General features: G+C 40.2%; 1 protein-coding gene across 3 annotated transcripts in view; it reads left to right on the top strand.

Annotated features, from left to right (window-relative positions):
• pik3r5 (phosphoinositide-3-kinase, regulatory subunit 5) overlaps window positions 1-18,368 on the top strand; it is a 103,618-nt gene that overhangs the window by 16,110 nt on the left and 69,140 nt on the right. For 2 of the 3 annotated variants that reach the window (XM_034188482.1, XM_034188480.1), the window contains exon 2: window positions 17,793-17,908. In XM_034188482.1, coding sequence (XP_034044373.1) covers window positions 17,809-17,908 — 100 coding nt within the window. In that variant the 5' untranslated portion in view covers window positions 17,793-17,808. Of the gene's footprint in view, window positions 1-15,350; window positions 15,473-17,792; window positions 17,909-18,368 lie in introns of all 3 variants that reach the window. The other variant, XM_034188481.1, reaches the window with a different exon arrangement.

Below are 18,368 nucleotides of genomic sequence, written 5' to 3'. Positions count from 1 at the left end.
GCCAGTCCAACTGTGGAGATGTACAGATGTAGTTAAGGATCCCCAAAGACGTCGTGTGATAGCTGCGGCCATCCAACAACATACCAATCAACTTGTCCAAGTCCAGCAATTGCTCCAGAGGCTGTGGTGTTGGTGTGAATCGTGATGCTGACAGGCCCGAGTGTGCTTCTGTTATGACCGCAATGCAGATGCCACGCACGTGCATTACACCCGCTGTTGCCGCCACACGTGCGCGATGCATTCACAATACATGCATTATACGAGGGCTGTCCGTAAAGTATAGGTCCTTTTTATTTTTTTCAAAAACTATATGGATTTCATTCATATGTTTTTACGTCAGACATGCTTGCACCCTCGTGCGCATGCGTGAGTTTTTCCATGCCTGTCGGTGACGTCATTCGCCTGTGAGCACTCCTTGTGGGAGGAGTCGTCCAGCCCCTCGTCGGAATCAGAAGAAGTCGGTTTCAGCATTTTATCCGGATATTCCACTGTTAAAGGAGATTTTTTTAATGAAAGACGGGACGCAGCCGACGCGGCGCGGCGGCACAGGAAAAACACCTCCGTGTTGATAACCATTTGTAAAATCCAGGCGGCTTTTGATGGCTTTCAGTGGAGTGAGTATATGAGAAATTGTTTATCAGCTGGAGATGTTCCTACTTTTCCTCAAGTCTTCCAACAGAGGTGTTTTTCCTGTGGCGGAGCGTCGCGGCGGCGGAGCGTCGCGGCGGCTGCGAGCCGACGCTGCACTCCGCCCGCACGTCTTTCATTAAAAAAATCTCCTTTAACAGTGGAATATCCGGATAAAATGCTGAAACCGACTTCTTCTGAAACTTCTCTGTTCTCTCACGACGTCCTGGATCAACAGAGCCTGAAATGTGGAGGTTTTAAGCTTGAAACAGGCTGATGACGCCGCCTGAGAGCGCTGCGAGACGTCTCGCACCGTGAAAAGTCCTTAAAGCGACAGAATCACCTCAAAATCTCTCATCAGCTGTTAAAATTTTCACTGAAGACCAGCTTAATTTTTCGAACCATGTCCACTTCGATGTGTCTCACAGGTTTAGAAAAAATTTTGATCAAACAAAGCGCCAGTCTCTCAGCAACTTCTCAGACAAAGGAATTCCGACGAGGGGCTGGACGACTCCTCTCACAAGGAGTGCTCACAGGCGAATGACGTCACCGACAGGCGTGGAAAAACTCACGCATGCACACGAGGGTTCAAGCATGTCTGACGTAAAAACATATGAATGAAATCCATATAGTTTTTGAAAAAAATAAAAAGGACCTATACTTTACGGACAGCCCTCGTACATCCGTGATTGGTCACCATATATTCACTATACATTATTAATATATCTGTAATTCATATTGAGAAATTTGTCATTTTTGGCCAATTTGTTGTGGATGACAACGAACGCCCGTAATTTGTATACTCAATCCATGCACAATTAATCCTCTCCCCAGTGGGACCGGGCCCTTAGTGCTGTTAGGTGAGAGCTAGAGGAAGTCGCGTAGCGCCGCTGCTGCCAAAATGAGTGAATTTAAGATACCATATGAAAGTATTGATGTGGAATCTGATACAGAATTACTGTTTCACATTTGATGGATTTTCACATTTGTTGGATTACTCCGTGCCCTGACCACTGTTGGAGCGATGCTGCCTCATTGTAAACCTCGCTGAGTGAATTACCTACAGAAAAGTAATGCGTCACCATAAAACTCAATTTGCGACCGTATAACCAGCATGAAAGTCTGCAAATCATCAAACACAACAGGGTTATTCCCTAAGTATACCACTTGCCCCCCAATCTGACCTCACCTCTGGAGCACCAGTGGGTTCCTGTGAGGTGGAGTTCAGGGACAAGTTCACGTTTTACAACTTAAACTTTGTTAGCAAGTGTGTTTCTGAGTTATTGTATTTGATTAATACTTCCTATGAGGAAACCCCCCCCCCCTTACTACAAATTACCGAAAAAGTCATACCAGTATGTGGATATCAATGGGGCAACTGGACTAGAGCTGTAAATGAAGTCGAACCATAGAATTGCGTCATGTAGTCGCATTTTTGCATTTTATGATTACTTACAACTTGTATTGCTGCTGTTATTAAATTTCTAGGGGAGCGAGGAAGTTATAGGAATCGCCCTGTCTGTCCGTCTGTCCACAAGGCTTGTAAGCCAAATACTCCTAAACCGCTTCATGGATTTCAACAAAACATCACACAATGTAAGCATGCCATTTCAAAGTATACATGAAGCAAAAGGATTCTGGTTTGACATCTTCAAGATGCAAAAGTTGGACTTTTGTGTAATTTACTGTGTTCTCATGGTGAGGTTGCAGATTGCATTATGCAGTCCTGATTGTAATTTTTCCTTTCACGTTATCATTTGATTGGCAGCAGGGATTCATGCTGCATTGCCTAATCTTCTGATCTTCCATTTTACAAAAATGAGAGTTCTCAAACTTGTCGGCCTGCACTAGCAACCAGTAGACAATGTATAATGGAGCAACCATTGATTCCTCTTCATTTTACTTCAGTCTTCCAGTCATGCTGAAAAAATGTGAAAGACATATTAAATATGTCCCTTTTGAACTACTGCATCAACATGGCTTTTCCTCCATGATCCTACGGGCACTTTAGCTACAAATGAGAGCAACAAGCAGTTTGCGTTTGTTGCTTGATGGGCGTTCCTGGGGCGTGGCCAGATGACGTCACGCTGCCTTTTTACTTGGATTGGCAGTCGTGACGCCCAGCATGTGCAACAAATTGTTTTCTGGTCTGTTTTGGCCCTGCCTAGCTGGTGGTTTAACAACTGTTGTCTGTTGTTGCTGCAAAATGCCCACTGTGGTTGAAAATGAATGGTAAGCCATCACTTTGCCTTTGTTGCTTGCAGCCACTTGCATGTAATGTGACCGTAGAGGGAGGGTTCCTGCAACCATGTTGATATGAAGGGCTTATTTTAATCTTATAAAACCATGAATTCATTGCTGCAGGTTAAATTATACAAGAATGAACAGATGGACGTGAACGCTATCTTCCATTTCTGATAATAAACACCCCTAAATCCTGCACACAGTAGCTTTAATTAACCCTCTGGGGCCGACGCCGTCGTATACGACTGCTAAGACCAAGCTTTACTAAATTATAAATAACTTTTGAATGATATGAGATAGAAACTTACTTTTTTTTTTTTTTTTTTTTTTTGCTGAAAAATTAACTCCGTGGACTTTTGAGCCAGCTATCTGCCATCTTTGTACTCCTCACAGAAGCTGTGTGATGACGTGCGCAATGTGAGTGTCCAATCGGTATTGGTTCACATCATAGTTTTCCAAAATCCAATCGTAGGGCAGATTTACCTCACGTGAAAAGCCATAGATCGTTTTCAGGAGTGATATGTTACTAGTTGGCCCGTTTGAATAGCCCCCTGGGTGCTCCAATGAGTACATACTATTAGTACATACTCAGTGCGCCCTGCGCCATTACACACAGTGATCAGTGAAAGCAGGAGTACACAGAGAGCCTCTGATGACAATCCCACGTGCTCAAACAAAAAGTGTGTAACTATCAGGATTGCTCCACTAGTTTGCATATGAATGTTACTGGATAACTCTGTTGCTTTCTGTCCGTAAAGCACTGTATACCATATCAATGGACAACAAAACGCATAGACCATTTTGTATATATTGTTCAAAATGTGCATTTGTGTTTGTTTGAACCTTTTTGTTGCACAGACTTTCACACAGGACCTCAAATTACCATTATATAGTGTCAAAACAGTTGTTTATTATAGTTTGCTGTGTGTTTTGAATAAATGTGTGGAAAATTATTTTTCGCTTTATTTTTTCCTTGCCTATTTTTGATTGTAAACCTTTATTACACTTATAAAACACAACAAAAACATATATTCTGAAAGCACAAGTTGACCTGAAAAAAAGACATAAAACTTGATTGTGGGATGCAGGGAGAGCTGTTAACAGCAATAATAAAACATTTATGCCAGGCGAGTGAACTGTCCAAAAAATGCCCTCGGACCCCAGCAGGTTAATGCATCATACTGTATGATAATGTCGCAGAATCGTAAAACACCATGTGAAAATGTGCATAAAGGAAAATAATTCCCATCTTCAGGGGGAGACACATTGGACTTTTTATAATGCATCATATTGGTAAAGGGTCATAATTTAGTTAGCTTGCTCACAGATTTGCAGTTTGACTCTTTTAAGAGAGAAAAACTATTCAATTCTGTTTATATCCTGTTAATTCAGGCTACAGCAGCAACACCTTCTGCCCGGGTTTGCCAATCCCTTCCATCTGACTGGAAAGTTCTCACCATTGGTGTTTGTTTGAGTAAAAGGGAAGCATTCATTTTCAGTGGCGCTTTGGAGTTGGACCGCTGTTATTTCCTAAAGTCATAATGAGCCAGTTCACATCCAGGAGTTCAGTGGCAAGATGGGGGGAAGGGTGGATGTGAATATCAGGCTCGATCAATCACAGGGGGTCGCTCGCTAAAATGACAGGCAGGCACAAACAGAGACACACACACACACACACTCAGAGGTTCTCCTTGGCGGCCTGTGGGAGTGTATCCGAGACGCTGATCACACTAAACAATAGGGAGGCACCTGCTTCCTCATTTGAGCAGGGAAGCCACCTTCCTGTTAGGAAGCAGTTGTAAAGGAATTGGTGGGAGAGATGGGAAGAGGTCTGTGAAGAGATGCAAGGAAAGACAGGACGCTGTAAGAAATAGTCAGACACCCTCCGTTCATCTTGTACTGAGCTCCATTTCGGCAAACAGTCTGAAGGAGAGATGATTCAACATCATGTGATGATCTTAAGCAACAGTGCACAGCACTGACTAGAGCAGGAATCTCAAAATATCTGACCACATCAGACCCACGGGAATTTTTCACATGGCCCCTGACATAAAAAAACAACCTTTTATTAAATGACTGCTGATTCTTTGTTTTTGGTTCAAATACATGTTTAATCATTATTAGTGGTGTTTTACTTTGTGCATTTGCAGCTCACACACTCCTTAAAACATCAGAGATGCACCTCCATGCTTCACAGTAGGGAGGGTGGACTTTTCTTCATAGGCTCTTCTCTCAACATAACGTTTATGGTTGTGACCATAAAGTTCAGTTTTGGTCTCATCATTTCAAATGACTTTGTTTCAGACGTTCTGAGGCTTGTCTGGGTGCTTTTATGCAGTAATGCTTTTTTTTTTTCCTGGCAGTAAAACCATGCAGCCCATGTTTGTTCAACTGCGTCCTTATTGTGAAGCTTGAAACAGAACCACTTTCTTGCAGTGAAGCCTGAAATTCAGCTGAAATACTTTCAGGATTTTTTTTTTTTGTGTGTGTGTGTTTTATTTTTATTTTTTCTACTGACACCAATTTTCCTGGCAGTTGAGGCTAAAATCTTTGATGGTCTGTATGACTGTTGCTTGGTATCAATAAAACCACTAATTCTTCACTTCTTTTTGAGACTTTGAACTCAACAGCCTGACGTTTATAAATATTTACCCTGTGCATCAATGCATCAGCAAAAATATGGTATTGTTTTTATTGGCTTTAGTGTGTGCGTATCCCAAGGCAACAGATTATGTGATAATTGCTTCACCTGACCACAGTCCCAAAATAAAAGAAAGTTTTCTGCACGATCAATCACATTTTCCAAAAACTAGCCAATATTTCACAAATTCTGCAAGGATATGTAAACTGCTTAGCACCACTGTGGATGGATAGTTTAGTCTACAAAGATCTCCAAACATATTCTCTCGGATTTTGAATGGGATTTACAGTTTGACTTGCAACCAGTGTAAACGAATACCGATTGGTGGGCTTTTTTGGAGGTATTGGCCAACAAAAGCATTCTAGATCACTTGTAAGTGATCAAGCTTAAAATGGAATTAAAATAGGAAGAGCATAAATAAATAAATGCCTGAATAATTATGTCCATCTGGTCACCAAGGTTGGCAAGGTTCCTGAAATAATTGACATTCTAAAGCTGCCTTGACACTTGCACAACTTTAATCCGTGCACTTGCACACACTCTGCCATGCAGGAAAGTAAATTCGTCACAAATCATAGTAAACTGTTGCAAACAGCGCGGCTTCGTGCAAGTGTGCAAAGAAAATTTTTAAATGTTCAAAATCTCTGTCACACATTAATTAGGTGAATTTCATTTGAACATTGCACAAAAAAATTCAAAAAATTGAGTTTTAACACCACGATCACAAACCCAAACAATGAATCACCACTTCTGTCTTTGTGCAATGTGCTCCCTGCCGGAAGCTCCTGTTTACTATGTGTGTTACTCTACCGCAGCAAAAGGAGCCTGACCACCAGGTTGTCACAAAAAAAGTCATTATTCCTTAACCGCATACAGCAGTTCCGCCGTGAGGCAGAGGTCTTGAAAAATAAAGCAGTTTTGACTTATGGCTTTGATTTATAAATGAAATTATTCTGGATAGAATAACAACATTAATGACAATTCTGTCATTTGTACAAAGTTAAAATATAACACATATCTTTTCATTTTAAATAATGCACTCATTTTGAAGTTTTGTAGCAAACACACACAGATGCCAAAAGTATTGTGGTTAAAATGAGCCTCCGCTAACACTGATTGGTTGACTCATTTATTCTATGTAAAAACAAACACGTTAATGTGAGGTGTGTGTTGGTGTTTACATATAAATGTGCCTTTGTAAAATATGCCATTTTTTTCATATGTTTAAAAAAAAGCCATTGGCAAAAGCCAAAAGTCAAGTTGTGATTAGACAACCGTCTGATATAACCAGGGTCAAAATGCATAGAGCACTGCCATCTACTAGCGCCCAGACGCTCAGACCCTAACCCATAATCCTTTGCGCACCAGAGAGTTGCTGCGGTGTAAACAGCACAGAGAGAAAACACATGATGACAATTGTAAATGAACATTATATAACCATTATTTATTTTCATCAGCTGCAGCAACTCTCTGGTGCGCAAAGGATTATGAGATATCTCAATACTTAGGGCGAATGCTGCCATGAACACTACTGGCCAGTATATGGCAGTAGAGACTGCGAAAACTTGCCAAAACAAATATTCCAAATAATCCTTGTCTGCTATGTTTAATCTACATGGAATTTAATAAACACAAACCGAATTTCAGACATCTTATATATACAGTGGGGAAAATAAGTATTTGAACCCCTGTCAGTTTTGCAGTTTTTCCCACCTACAAAGGATGGAGAGGTCTGTAATTTTTATTTTAGGTACACTTCAAACTGTGAGAGACAGAATCTAAAAAGAAAATCCAGAAAATCACATTGTATGATTTTTAAATAATTAATTTGCATTTTATTGCATGAAATAAGTATTTGACCCCCTAGAAAAACAGAGCTTAACAATTGGTACAGAAACATGTGTCTGCCATTACAGACTTGACCAAGTTTTCACACACTGCAACAGGGATTTTGGTCCACTCCTCCATACACATCTCCTCCAAATCTTTCAGGTTTGGAGTTTCAGCTTCCTCCAAAGATTTTCTGTTGAGTTCAGGTCTGGAGACTGGCCACCCACAGGCCACTCCAGGACCTTGAAATGCTTCTTACGGAGCCCCTCCTTAGTTGCCCTGGCTGTGTGTTTGGGGTCATTGTCATGCTGGAAGACTCAGCCATGACCCATCTTCAATGCTCTTACTGAGGGAAGGAGGTTGTTTGCCAAAATCTCGCAATACATGGCCCCATCCATCCTCCCTTCAATACGGTGCAGTCGTCCTGTCCCCTTTGCAGAAGAGCACCCCAGAGTATGATGTTTCCACCCCCATGCTTCACGGTTGGGATGGTTTTCTTGGGGTTTTGTTGTTCTCATCCTCTAAACATGGTTAGTGGAGTTTATTCCAAAAAGCTCTATTTTGGTCTCATCTGACCACATGATCTTCTCCCATGCCTCCTCTGGATCATCCAGATGGTCACTGGTGAACTTCAAATGGGCCTGCACATGTGCTGGCTTGAGCAGGGGGACCTTGCTGCCCTGCAGGATTTTACAATGACAGCATCATGTGTTACTAATGTAATCTTTGTGACTGTGGTCCCAGCTCTCTTCAGGTCATTGACCAGTTCCTCGTGTGTAGTTCTGAGCTTTCTCAGAATCATCCTTACCCCACAAATCTTGCATAGAATCCCAGACCGAGGGAGATTGACAGTTATCTTGTATTTCTTCCATTTTCTAATAAATAATCATAACAGTTGTTGTCTTCTACCAAGCTGCTTGCCTGTTGTCCTGTAGTCCATCCCAGCCTTGTGCAGGTCTACAGTGTTGTCCCTGGTGTCCTTAGACAGCTCTTTGGTCTTGGATATGGTGGACAGGTTGGAGTGTGATTGATTGTGTGTGAACAGGTGTCTTTTATACAGGTAACAAGTTCAAACAGGTGCAATTAATACAGGTAAAGAGTGCAGAATAAGAGGGCTTCTTAAAGAAAAACTAACAGGTCCGTGAGAGCCAGAATTCTTGCTGGTTGGTAGGGGGCCAAATACTTATTTCATGCAATAAAATGCAAATTAATTATTTAAAAATACATTTTTTTAGATTCTGTCTCTCACAGTTGAAGTGTACCTACGATAAAAAATTACAGATCTCTCCATTCTTTGTAGGTTGGAAAACCTGCAAAACTGACAGAGGGTCAAATACTTATTTTCCCCAGTGTGTGTGTGTGTGTGTGTGTGTGTGTGTGTGTGTGTGTGTGTGTGTGTGTGTATATATATGGCTCTGGAACAAAGACAACAAACAGGACAATATAGAGCAAACAGGAAGCGATTGCAGCTCACAGTGATCCCAAATGAAAATAATGGAGAAGCAACCTGAGCTTCTTCTGGCATTTTTACATGAAACAAACACAATAACAATGTCTATAAACCCAGAGAATATATTCACGAGAGTTTTAGGCACAATATACAAAGAGTTTAATGCTGTTATCCGTGTGGAGCCTGATCAGAGCATCTCAAAATGCATTTCTCCTGTCGTGAATTTTTACCCATAATGCACCTCCAAGGCATGTCCACACTAAAACCTTCAAAATTAGTTCAATACTTTAAAACTAAAACATATAGCTGATATTTCACTTGATAAAACTTCAGACGTGACGTTAATTTAAATAACTTGTCCAAAATTTTAACCATAAATTTAAACTGTATGCCTCTGGATGGCTTGGGTGATATTGCCAGCTAGTTAATAGGGTGTCAAGAGAAATTTTTTTTTTGGCTCTCATTTTGGTTCTCTTCTGTGACCAGTTCTCCTCTGATTGCAGAAGATAGAGCAGTTTCTCCTGAAACCAGCTCTCCTCTGATTGCAGAGGATAGAGCTCTATGTCTACTACAAAACATTGAACAGGTAGTCTCTAAAATTTTTGATATCAGACTTTTAAAATGTTTAATTATTAAAGCTTTATTCATTCAGCTTGTAAGAATATGTTAGCGGTCTAAAAATTATCGGACCAAAATTTATCGGAAGATAATTGATCTGATGATGGTTTTCAAAGTTATCTGAAAAGCTAATCTGATAATGAAAACATTAGCTTCGATAATTAGCGGATTAGAAGAACTATGCCCACCACTGGTATCAAGGCACCTTAGCAGTCGGTGTGCAGCCATTGAAAAAGCTTGAAATATAACTGATCTAAATGGATGCAACCGACACTGACTTGGAGGCAGTAGGGTAAAATAAAAACAAAAACTGTGCCTCGAAGAAGAGAAAGTGATCCGATATCTGATTGTGTGTCAGTGAATTGCTCCTTGATGGCTGTGCTATCAGGGTTGGAGGCTCTGGTGATGTTCACACAGTAGTTGTTATTGTCTCACTGTTTGCGAGTTGCAACTCATTAAAAAGTGGAAGTGGCCTTGTTGATACTGAGGGATACGCTGCATACATCCTCTTATGAAACCTCACAGACGCCTGCATTTGCAGTGCAGCTCAAAATTCTGCGTAAACAACCCTGATGGTTGCTTTTTGGAAGTCAAAAATGATAATCACTGTTTTTATGTGATGATGTGTGGCTCTTTTGTCATTTAAAGTAACAGCCACATTGTTTATCAAAGTCCTGAAACTGGATTTTAGGACGCGCCACCTCAGCATTTATGCAGTACTTTTGGCTAACGTACTGAAAAGGTGTATAATATGACCCTTTTAATTTGAAAGTGGAGAAACTTTATATTACACCAGTGCAGACTGTTGTCAGTAGGAGGCATTTTTAGTATATGCTGAAAATTTTAATGATATGTAGATTCAATATACACAAAAATAATGATTACAACAGTGTGGAAAAATTTAGTGATAACTGCAGATATCAGATTGTCATATAGGCATCAGATTTGGAATCCACATCATTTTGCCCTTTTATTTACAAAGTAACATTAACCATGTGGCTGTTAATGCCATTTTTAATGTTTTATATTTTGGAGAATGGAGGTTGTGCTTAACCATTTTACTCTGTTTTCTAGTTCTGATTATATTTGCATTGATTTGTGTTTCATACATCTTCCACTTGACAAGCAGACTGGTTTTTGGGTGCTGGTGGAATGAATTTGTGTCAAATCAGCGGTTACTTAGTTAGACTCTGAGGAGTATCAGTCGCACTGTGAGGGAACGTCATCTACGACATTTTGGCCACGAGTTGTGTGTCTGTCTGCATTCATTCACAGAGACATAGAGCTCCATAACCAGTTTAGAGGGTTTATTGGTCATTTGGTCTACTCCCATTTCGTCTACGCTGAAATTCACATTTCATCCTAGGCAAAATTCCTGTTTGGTCTCCTCCCTTTTGGCCTACACCCATTTCATCCACACTCATTTTGACCAATATTTCCATATCGTCTACTCCTAGTTTGTCTACTACCCAAAAGTGTTGAAGAGGAGTGATATTGCCACATGAAATCTTGTCATCATGTTTTTAGAGGTGGAAAGTGATTAGCTAAGGTGTGATAATTATCAGTCACATGTATGTGTTTAATCAAATTATTACTCAAAGCTTAATCAAAGGATGAAAGTGTTCACACCTTTGTTCTGCTTAGACACTACCAGTTGGCCAAGAGGAATAAGTGGTAAATGCAGAACAGACATATCAAGCGTCTACAGCGGAAATTTGTCACTGGAAAGCTCAGTGGTGGACTTTATGGACACCGTAAGACGTGTGGCTTGTAAACTGTGATATTTAACGTGAAATAAATACTAAAAACGTGTTGTCATTTAAGACATAAACAGTGAAAAATAAACATAATAAAAACTGCACTTTTAGGAAAAAGGTAGACAAAATGGGAAAACTGTCAAAATCAGGTGTAGACGAAATGGGACATAGACAAAATGGGAGTAGGCCAAATGGGAAGTTGAGTTGTATTGGAAAACTACCTGCAAGTTACTTTCATTAAGCTTGTTATCTACCCTCTGTACAGCCCTGACAATGAGCTTTAGCACATTATCCCAGCATGCTGAACTCTGTAATCCTGCTTAAAAGACATTTGGGAATAGTCTCAGGTACAATACCCCCCGTATGTGGGCATGAGTGCTGAGAAAAGGGCTTTGTGATGTATTGTTTGCATCTGGAGCTGTTGGTATTGTTATCAAGAGACTAATGTGATGTGGGATAATCCAACTTCATTCCTCTGCACTCCTGAACCAGGATTTGTATGAGCTTCCTGCCCCAGTTCCTTGCCGGTGTTGCTAATGAGGTTGTTTCCCTTTAATAAGCATGTTTTTTTTTCAGTTGTTAAGTGCACAGCATATGTGGTTAACATGGAGGCGTGAGTGCAAGTGAGTCATTCATTAAACATTATTCATTTGACAGCTTTCATTTCTTCATTTATGTATCTTGACAGGGATTTTTTTTTCAGTTTCTCTGAGGACATTTTGAGCCATTTTCAAGCAGCAGATGGGTCTTTTGATGTCGTAGTTCATTTCTGCGCCTTTTGTGTAATCACTATCATTGTACAGATTTGCATCTTGTTCCAGAAACAGGAAACCAAAACAAATTTTGTTTTTGGTGATTGTTAAAAATTTGTCTATACCGTGTTTTTCCATGTCATATAAACTCAACAATAGTTTTCACCACAAACATCTTTGATCTGACTTGACCTTTGATTCTAATAGTCTTTGATCCTTATTAAATTGTAGAGCAGGTAGCTGAGTGGATAAGGCGCTGACCTGCCAATCTGTAGACCTGGGTTTGAAAGACACTTAATCTACGTTGTCTCAGTCCACCCAGCTGTAAATGGTTACCGGCCTCAGCTGGGGAAGTGATCTGCGTCCCATCCAGGGGGAATCGTAGACTCTCATCCACTTGATCGCTATGAAATCCAGAGATACCCACTGGCACCAGTGGGTATCATGGCCTATATACGTAGAGCCTTCTTCTTATTCTTACTATTATTACCTTCTTATTATTCTTATTCTTCTTATTATTAAATTGATTCTGATTACTTGCTCAAAGTAAAAAGGATTTAAATTCTGCAGTTAGGGTCAAAAACCAAAGGCACGACGCACCTTGTGACCTGATACCTGTGAACCTGGGATTAGGATAAATGGAATCAATATCAAGGATCACTGAAATCAAAGGTCAAATAAATGGAGTATTTTAAGTTACTCAGACACAAGTACCTCATTACTTTGTCACGCTCACGTGAACCTCTTTCAGTTACCATTACCTTAAGTCCCAAGTAACTGACAGTTCTGTTACTTTCAATCACTTACGTGGAACAAATCAGTTTTCTCAATTTACATTAAGTTCATTAATTTACTATGATTGGTGAGTTATTTGCCTTTTGATGATTGTTTTGAATGAGCGCTAAAATTTCAGCAGCTCTTCCTTGGCTCAAGATCAGCCAAACTTAATTAAAATTAAAAGAATCAAAATTGTCTTTTTGACCTATTCTGCAGTTTACAAAGAAAGTAACGGACCATAAAAACATAAGTAACATTGACTGCAACTTTTCTGATCAAGCTCCCCCGTTTCTAAAAAATGTAGATGTTTTCCAGGATTTCCACATTATGTCATTTCCACAAAATTCTGATGTGAAGCAACACATTTTAAGCAGCAGCACTATGTACCACCAACCATGTAATCTTTTCTCTTACCTTTTAAATATTCAGTAGCCCAATTTACATGGCTGAAAGTTAACCATGCACAGCCTAGACCACCTAAATCAAATGGCTGAATTACCTCCTCAGTATGCAGGCAAGTTCTCCAGAGTTCTGTTAATGACCTCATTAATTGACTCAGGTTTGTTGAAGCAAAGACTCATCTAAAAGTTGCAGGACACCGGCCCTTGAGGACTGGAGTTGAAGACCCCTGATCTAGACCATGCATGAATCACTTTTAAAAAGTGTAATTGTAATTGTTTCAGCACAGAAACATTCAAATTGGATAATAAGATGTTACTTTGATTGTTTCACAGTAGTTATGTTCTAAAACTCAAAATACGAGGTCTGTTAGAAAACTGACCTTTTTATTTTTTTCAAAAGCCTGATGGATTTGAATCACGTGTGCTTGCATGAGCCAACCTTGAACCTTCGTGCGCATGCGTGATTTTTTCACGCCTGTCGGTTGCGTCATTTCCTTGTAAGCAGCCTTTGTGTGAGGATGGGTGGAGTCTCTCGTCATTTTTTTCTTTGCAAGGAAATGGCAGAACGACTGGAGCAGCATGACTGCATCAAATTTTGTTAGAAACTGGGCCACAGCCAGGTGGAAACCATTCGGATTTTTCAAACGGGTTTCGGTGACGATTCTCTCTGCATCACACAGATTAAGGAGCGGTACAACCGGTTTAAAGACAGCCGCACAACGGTGGAGAGCACGCCGTGCTCCGGGTGGCATCAACATGCTGAAACAACTAGATCATTTCCAAAGTGAACGCTGTGGTGATGTGGGACCATCGTGTGATTATCCGAGAAATTGCGGAAGAGATGGACATCAGCACTTTTTCAACACATTCCACTGTGAAAGAAGATTTTGCCATGAAAAGAGCGGTGGCGAAATTCATCGGCACGACGCTGGTGGCGCAGCAAAAGCAGCTCCGTGTTGAAGTCTCACAGGACATGCCCTGACATGCCCAGATCTTCCACCATTCGGAAGATTCAGCCGGCTTTCGGTGGCTTTTCAGTCGTGTGACTATCCGAGAAATTGTGGACGAGGTGGACATGCCACAACATGTCCTGTGAGGCTTCATCACTTAGGCGCTGTTTCTGCGCCATCAGCTTCGTGCCGATGAATTTCACTACCGCTCTTTTCATGGCCAAATCTTCTTTCACACTGGAATGTACCGAAAAAGTGCTGATGTCCACCTCTTCCGCAGTTTCTCGGATAATCACACGATGGTCCCACATCATCACAATGTTCACTTTGGAAATGATCTAGTTGTTTCAGCATGTTGATGCCACCCGGAGCACGGCGTGCTCTCCACCGTTGTGCGGCTGTCTTTAAACTGGTTGTACTGCTCCTTAATCTGTGTGATGCCCAGAGGATTGTCACCGAAAGCCATCTGAATAATCCGAATGGTTTCCACTTGGCTGTCGCCCAGTTCCTGGCAAAATTTGATGCAGTCGCGCTGCTCCAGTCGTTCCACCATTTCCTTGCAAAGAAAAAATGACGAGAGACTCCACCCATCCTCACACAAAGGCTGCTTACAAGCAAATGACGCAACCGACAGGCGTGAAAAAAATCACACATGCGCACGAAGGTTCAAGGTTGGCTCATGCAAGCATACGTGATTCAAATCCATCAGGTTTTTGAAAAAAATAAAAAGGTCCGATACTTTACTAACAGACCTCATACATCGTCATCCCTCCACACAACCCTGCTGGGAGGATTTTGTATGTGGTTTTGAAGTTCCACATGCCTTCAGTTTTGCTAGTATTAATGGTGTTAAACTTTACAAAATAAAGAAAACTACTGTGTTTTTTTTATGTATAAGTCGGTTAAAAAATTGGGAGGTCTTGCAGCTTATGCTCCAGTGCGACTTGTATACAAAAAAAAAAGTTTGTTAATAATAATGATAATAATAATGGCAATAACAATTTCTGCTAGCCTTCCCTAGGAATCAAAGCACTAAATAAAAGAACAAACACTAAAAAGTTTATTTTAACACAGTTAATCTAATTGTAGTCAACATCTTCAAATGCTTGAGTCCATCAAGGAAAAGAATCAGTGGTATCTTCTTGAGAATTTGTAGATCGTAGAACATCTCAGTTCAGAGCTAAAGTCCTCACTGCACAATCTTATTTTGCTTCTGTTTTGACTAAAACAGTTTTGGGTAGCAGAATTCAGAATGTGTCATTAGACTCCACCTGTAACCACAAACTTTGTTTATCTACCACAGAGGCAGCCAGTGTTTTTCAGTGATGGGACGTCCCTCTGGCATTATTATGCATGCAGCTCATAACAGAACTGAAACAAGTGGCCACACCTGGGAAACCTCTGCAGCATGAAAAACCGTCAGAGGTACCAACAAACTGAAAGTTTGAAAGCTGAGTGCAGCAAAACTCGTTTCTCACATAAATGTTGCAGCAGTGCTTCAGTCACACCAAATAAATAGGCAAGAGTGCTACAACTAATTATAAAAGGCATCTCGGTACAACTTTATATCATTCAGGAAGGACGCACATATTAAAAATAAGGAATTAAATAATTTATTTTCTGAAGGTCCACTACAACCAACTATCACAACTAGTTAAACGATGGCGGAATAAAAAATAGAAATGTGATTTTCTCCACCTTTAATGGAGCACTCCATCGCCACAATTTGAAAGTCTGTTGAACAAGGGGGAAGCCAATAATCCAAAGTTGACATGCAAAAAAGGCTCTGCTTTTGTTCTGGTGATCAACTGTAAAATTTTGTCCAGCTATTTTAATGTTGACTTTAGACACAAGAACGTATTGCTTCTTCAGGTAAGCCCTTAAACACGTGGTGATTCAGAAACTTTACAATTATATCAACCTGTTTATGGAATTGTCTGTCCTGTATAAACTGGAACTGGAACAGTTAATCGACCATTAAATTAGTCAACTATTTCACTTAATAGTTTTAAGTTTTTTTTTTTTTTAATAAATCCAATTATATGATTTCAACTTTTTTAAATGTGACTTTTCTAGTTTATTTATGCTAGTTTCTTTGTGCCACTCTGGCAGTGAACTGAATATGCTGTGTTTTCCGGAGTATAAATGGCACCTGTGGAAAAATACTCACCAGTCGCACCAGAGCACAGGAACACCAAAACAAACAAACAAACAAAAACAAATCTGTAACTTCTAATACAGTTATTTGGCTGTGGACTGTATAAGACATTTGAAGGCATCCTCTCTGGCTCTGAGAGTATTGGCTGACGTTTTACAGACCTAACAACTAATTGAGTAATCAGTCCATTTTTTCCTCAGTTAATAGATGATGAAAATAATAGCTGGTTGTAGCCCTCATTGAAACAGTCATTTATCTTGGTGTGTAAACTGCTGACTCACTGACAATCTGACACTGTGTATAAAAACTGAATTAAATCAATCTTGTATAGTGCATCCAGAAAGTATTCACAGCGGTTCACCTCTTCCAAATTTTGTTATGTTACAGCCTTATTCCAAAATGGATGAAATTCATTTTTTCCCCTCAAAATTCTACACACAATACCCCATAATGACAATGTGAAAAGGTTTTGTTTTTTGTTGTTGTTTGTTTGTTTTTTAGGTTTTTGCAAATTTATAAAAATAAAAAATAAAAAACCTAATCTAAACCTAAACCAAATAATGTCTAGTCAACTGAATTTACCCCAGGTGGAGGCCAATTAAGCTGTAGAAACATCTCAAGCACGAGCAGTGGAAACAGGATGCACCTGAGCTCAATTTTGGGCTATATGGCAAAAGCTGTGAATCCTTATGTACATGTGAATTGTGAGGAAAAAAAGAATTTCATCCATTTTGGAATAAGGCTGTAACCTACCAAAATGTGGAAAAAGTGAAGCACTGTGAATACTTCCTGAATGCACTGTAACTATTATTTTAAAATAACTTTAAATGGAAATAGAATAGATATTGTAATTGACACATATTGATTGATAAAATAGAATATGTACAGTTGGAAGAAAAAAATTGAGCCTTAAAGATTTTAGCCAAGGTGTATGTAAATTTATGTTTGCGCCTGTGTGTGCTCGGGTACAAATACAAAAACCTTTGTGCACTGTGACTACTATTGCTTCCCGCCAGTGGAACTTTTGCCCTTGCTGTTGCTGTGCCTCTTGTTCTATTCCAAGCTTCTATTGTATTATTCACCTGACATTCAAGTCACTTAGGATTAAAGTGTCTGCCAGATGTATAAGTGTAAATGGAAATATGTTCTAAACAATGTCACGAATGAATAATGGCGCGCCAATCAGCATTGTTTTCATCAACAATGGGGCTGATTTGAGGTTGAAGAGGGTACAGGATCAGTTGCGCTGCACTTATTGGAGCTATGGCAACGAAACAGCATTAAGAACAGCACCTTTCTACCTCACCCTCAGCAATGACATTTGAACCATGAACTTATTTTCATAAATGCCCAGTAATCTGCCTTGATGCAAAACAGCTATGTGACACCACACAATGGATATAAAAGAAGGTGAGTGGACTGTGCTGTGCGTGCGTGCGTGAGAACATTTGCATCAATGCATTCAAGGGAATTTCAGTGGAGTACTTCAGAGTTCATGAAAGTGAATGGGAGTGCAGTCGTGGCAGGACTCGTATCTCTATGTGCACATGATTCTTAAAATGGACATGTTCTGCTGCTTCTGCACAGAGCCTGAGTGGTGAAGATGCAGCACACAACATGCACTGAAGACAGGATCCAGCATGCACTGGACAGGTGTCTGGATGGGCTGAGACAAAGTCCCACAGCAGCACATCACTGGAACGGTAAGGCTCCACAGCTACACCAGCACCAGAAGGACCAGAATGCAACACAGATGCCTTTAAACATCATGTTGCGCCTCTTCTGCATCGATATAATCAAGGTTGTAAATTCAGCTCCTGTCTGAAAGATATTAAAACTGCTGCCAAGTGAAACTGTCACTTCTTTGAAAAGCTTGAGTCTATTTAATTGTCTGTCTGATACTCATGTTTCCTCAGTCTGTCACAGTGATACGTCCCATTAATCGTAACACCTTGTAAAAGGGTTGCAACAGTTCCTGAGGACACCTGACGCCTCTGCCCCGAATAATCACATTCGTGATCAGCAGCCAAAAATGTATACTTCGTGTCATTCTTGACTTGTTGTTATGTGTAAACGCAACATTGAATATTAAACCTCAGGCCTCTACATTTTCATACGCTCATTACACGCTTTGCATAGGGCCCACAAATGAACAAATGTCAG

The sequence above is a fragment of the Thalassophryne amazonica genome, chromosome 15 (genome assembly GCF_902500255.1).
Source record: "Thalassophryne amazonica chromosome 15, fThaAma1.1, whole genome shotgun sequence".
NCBI lineage: Eukaryota > Metazoa > Chordata > Actinopteri > Batrachoidiformes > Batrachoididae > Thalassophryne > Thalassophryne amazonica.
This window is presented reverse-complemented; position numbering and strand designations above follow the sequence as displayed.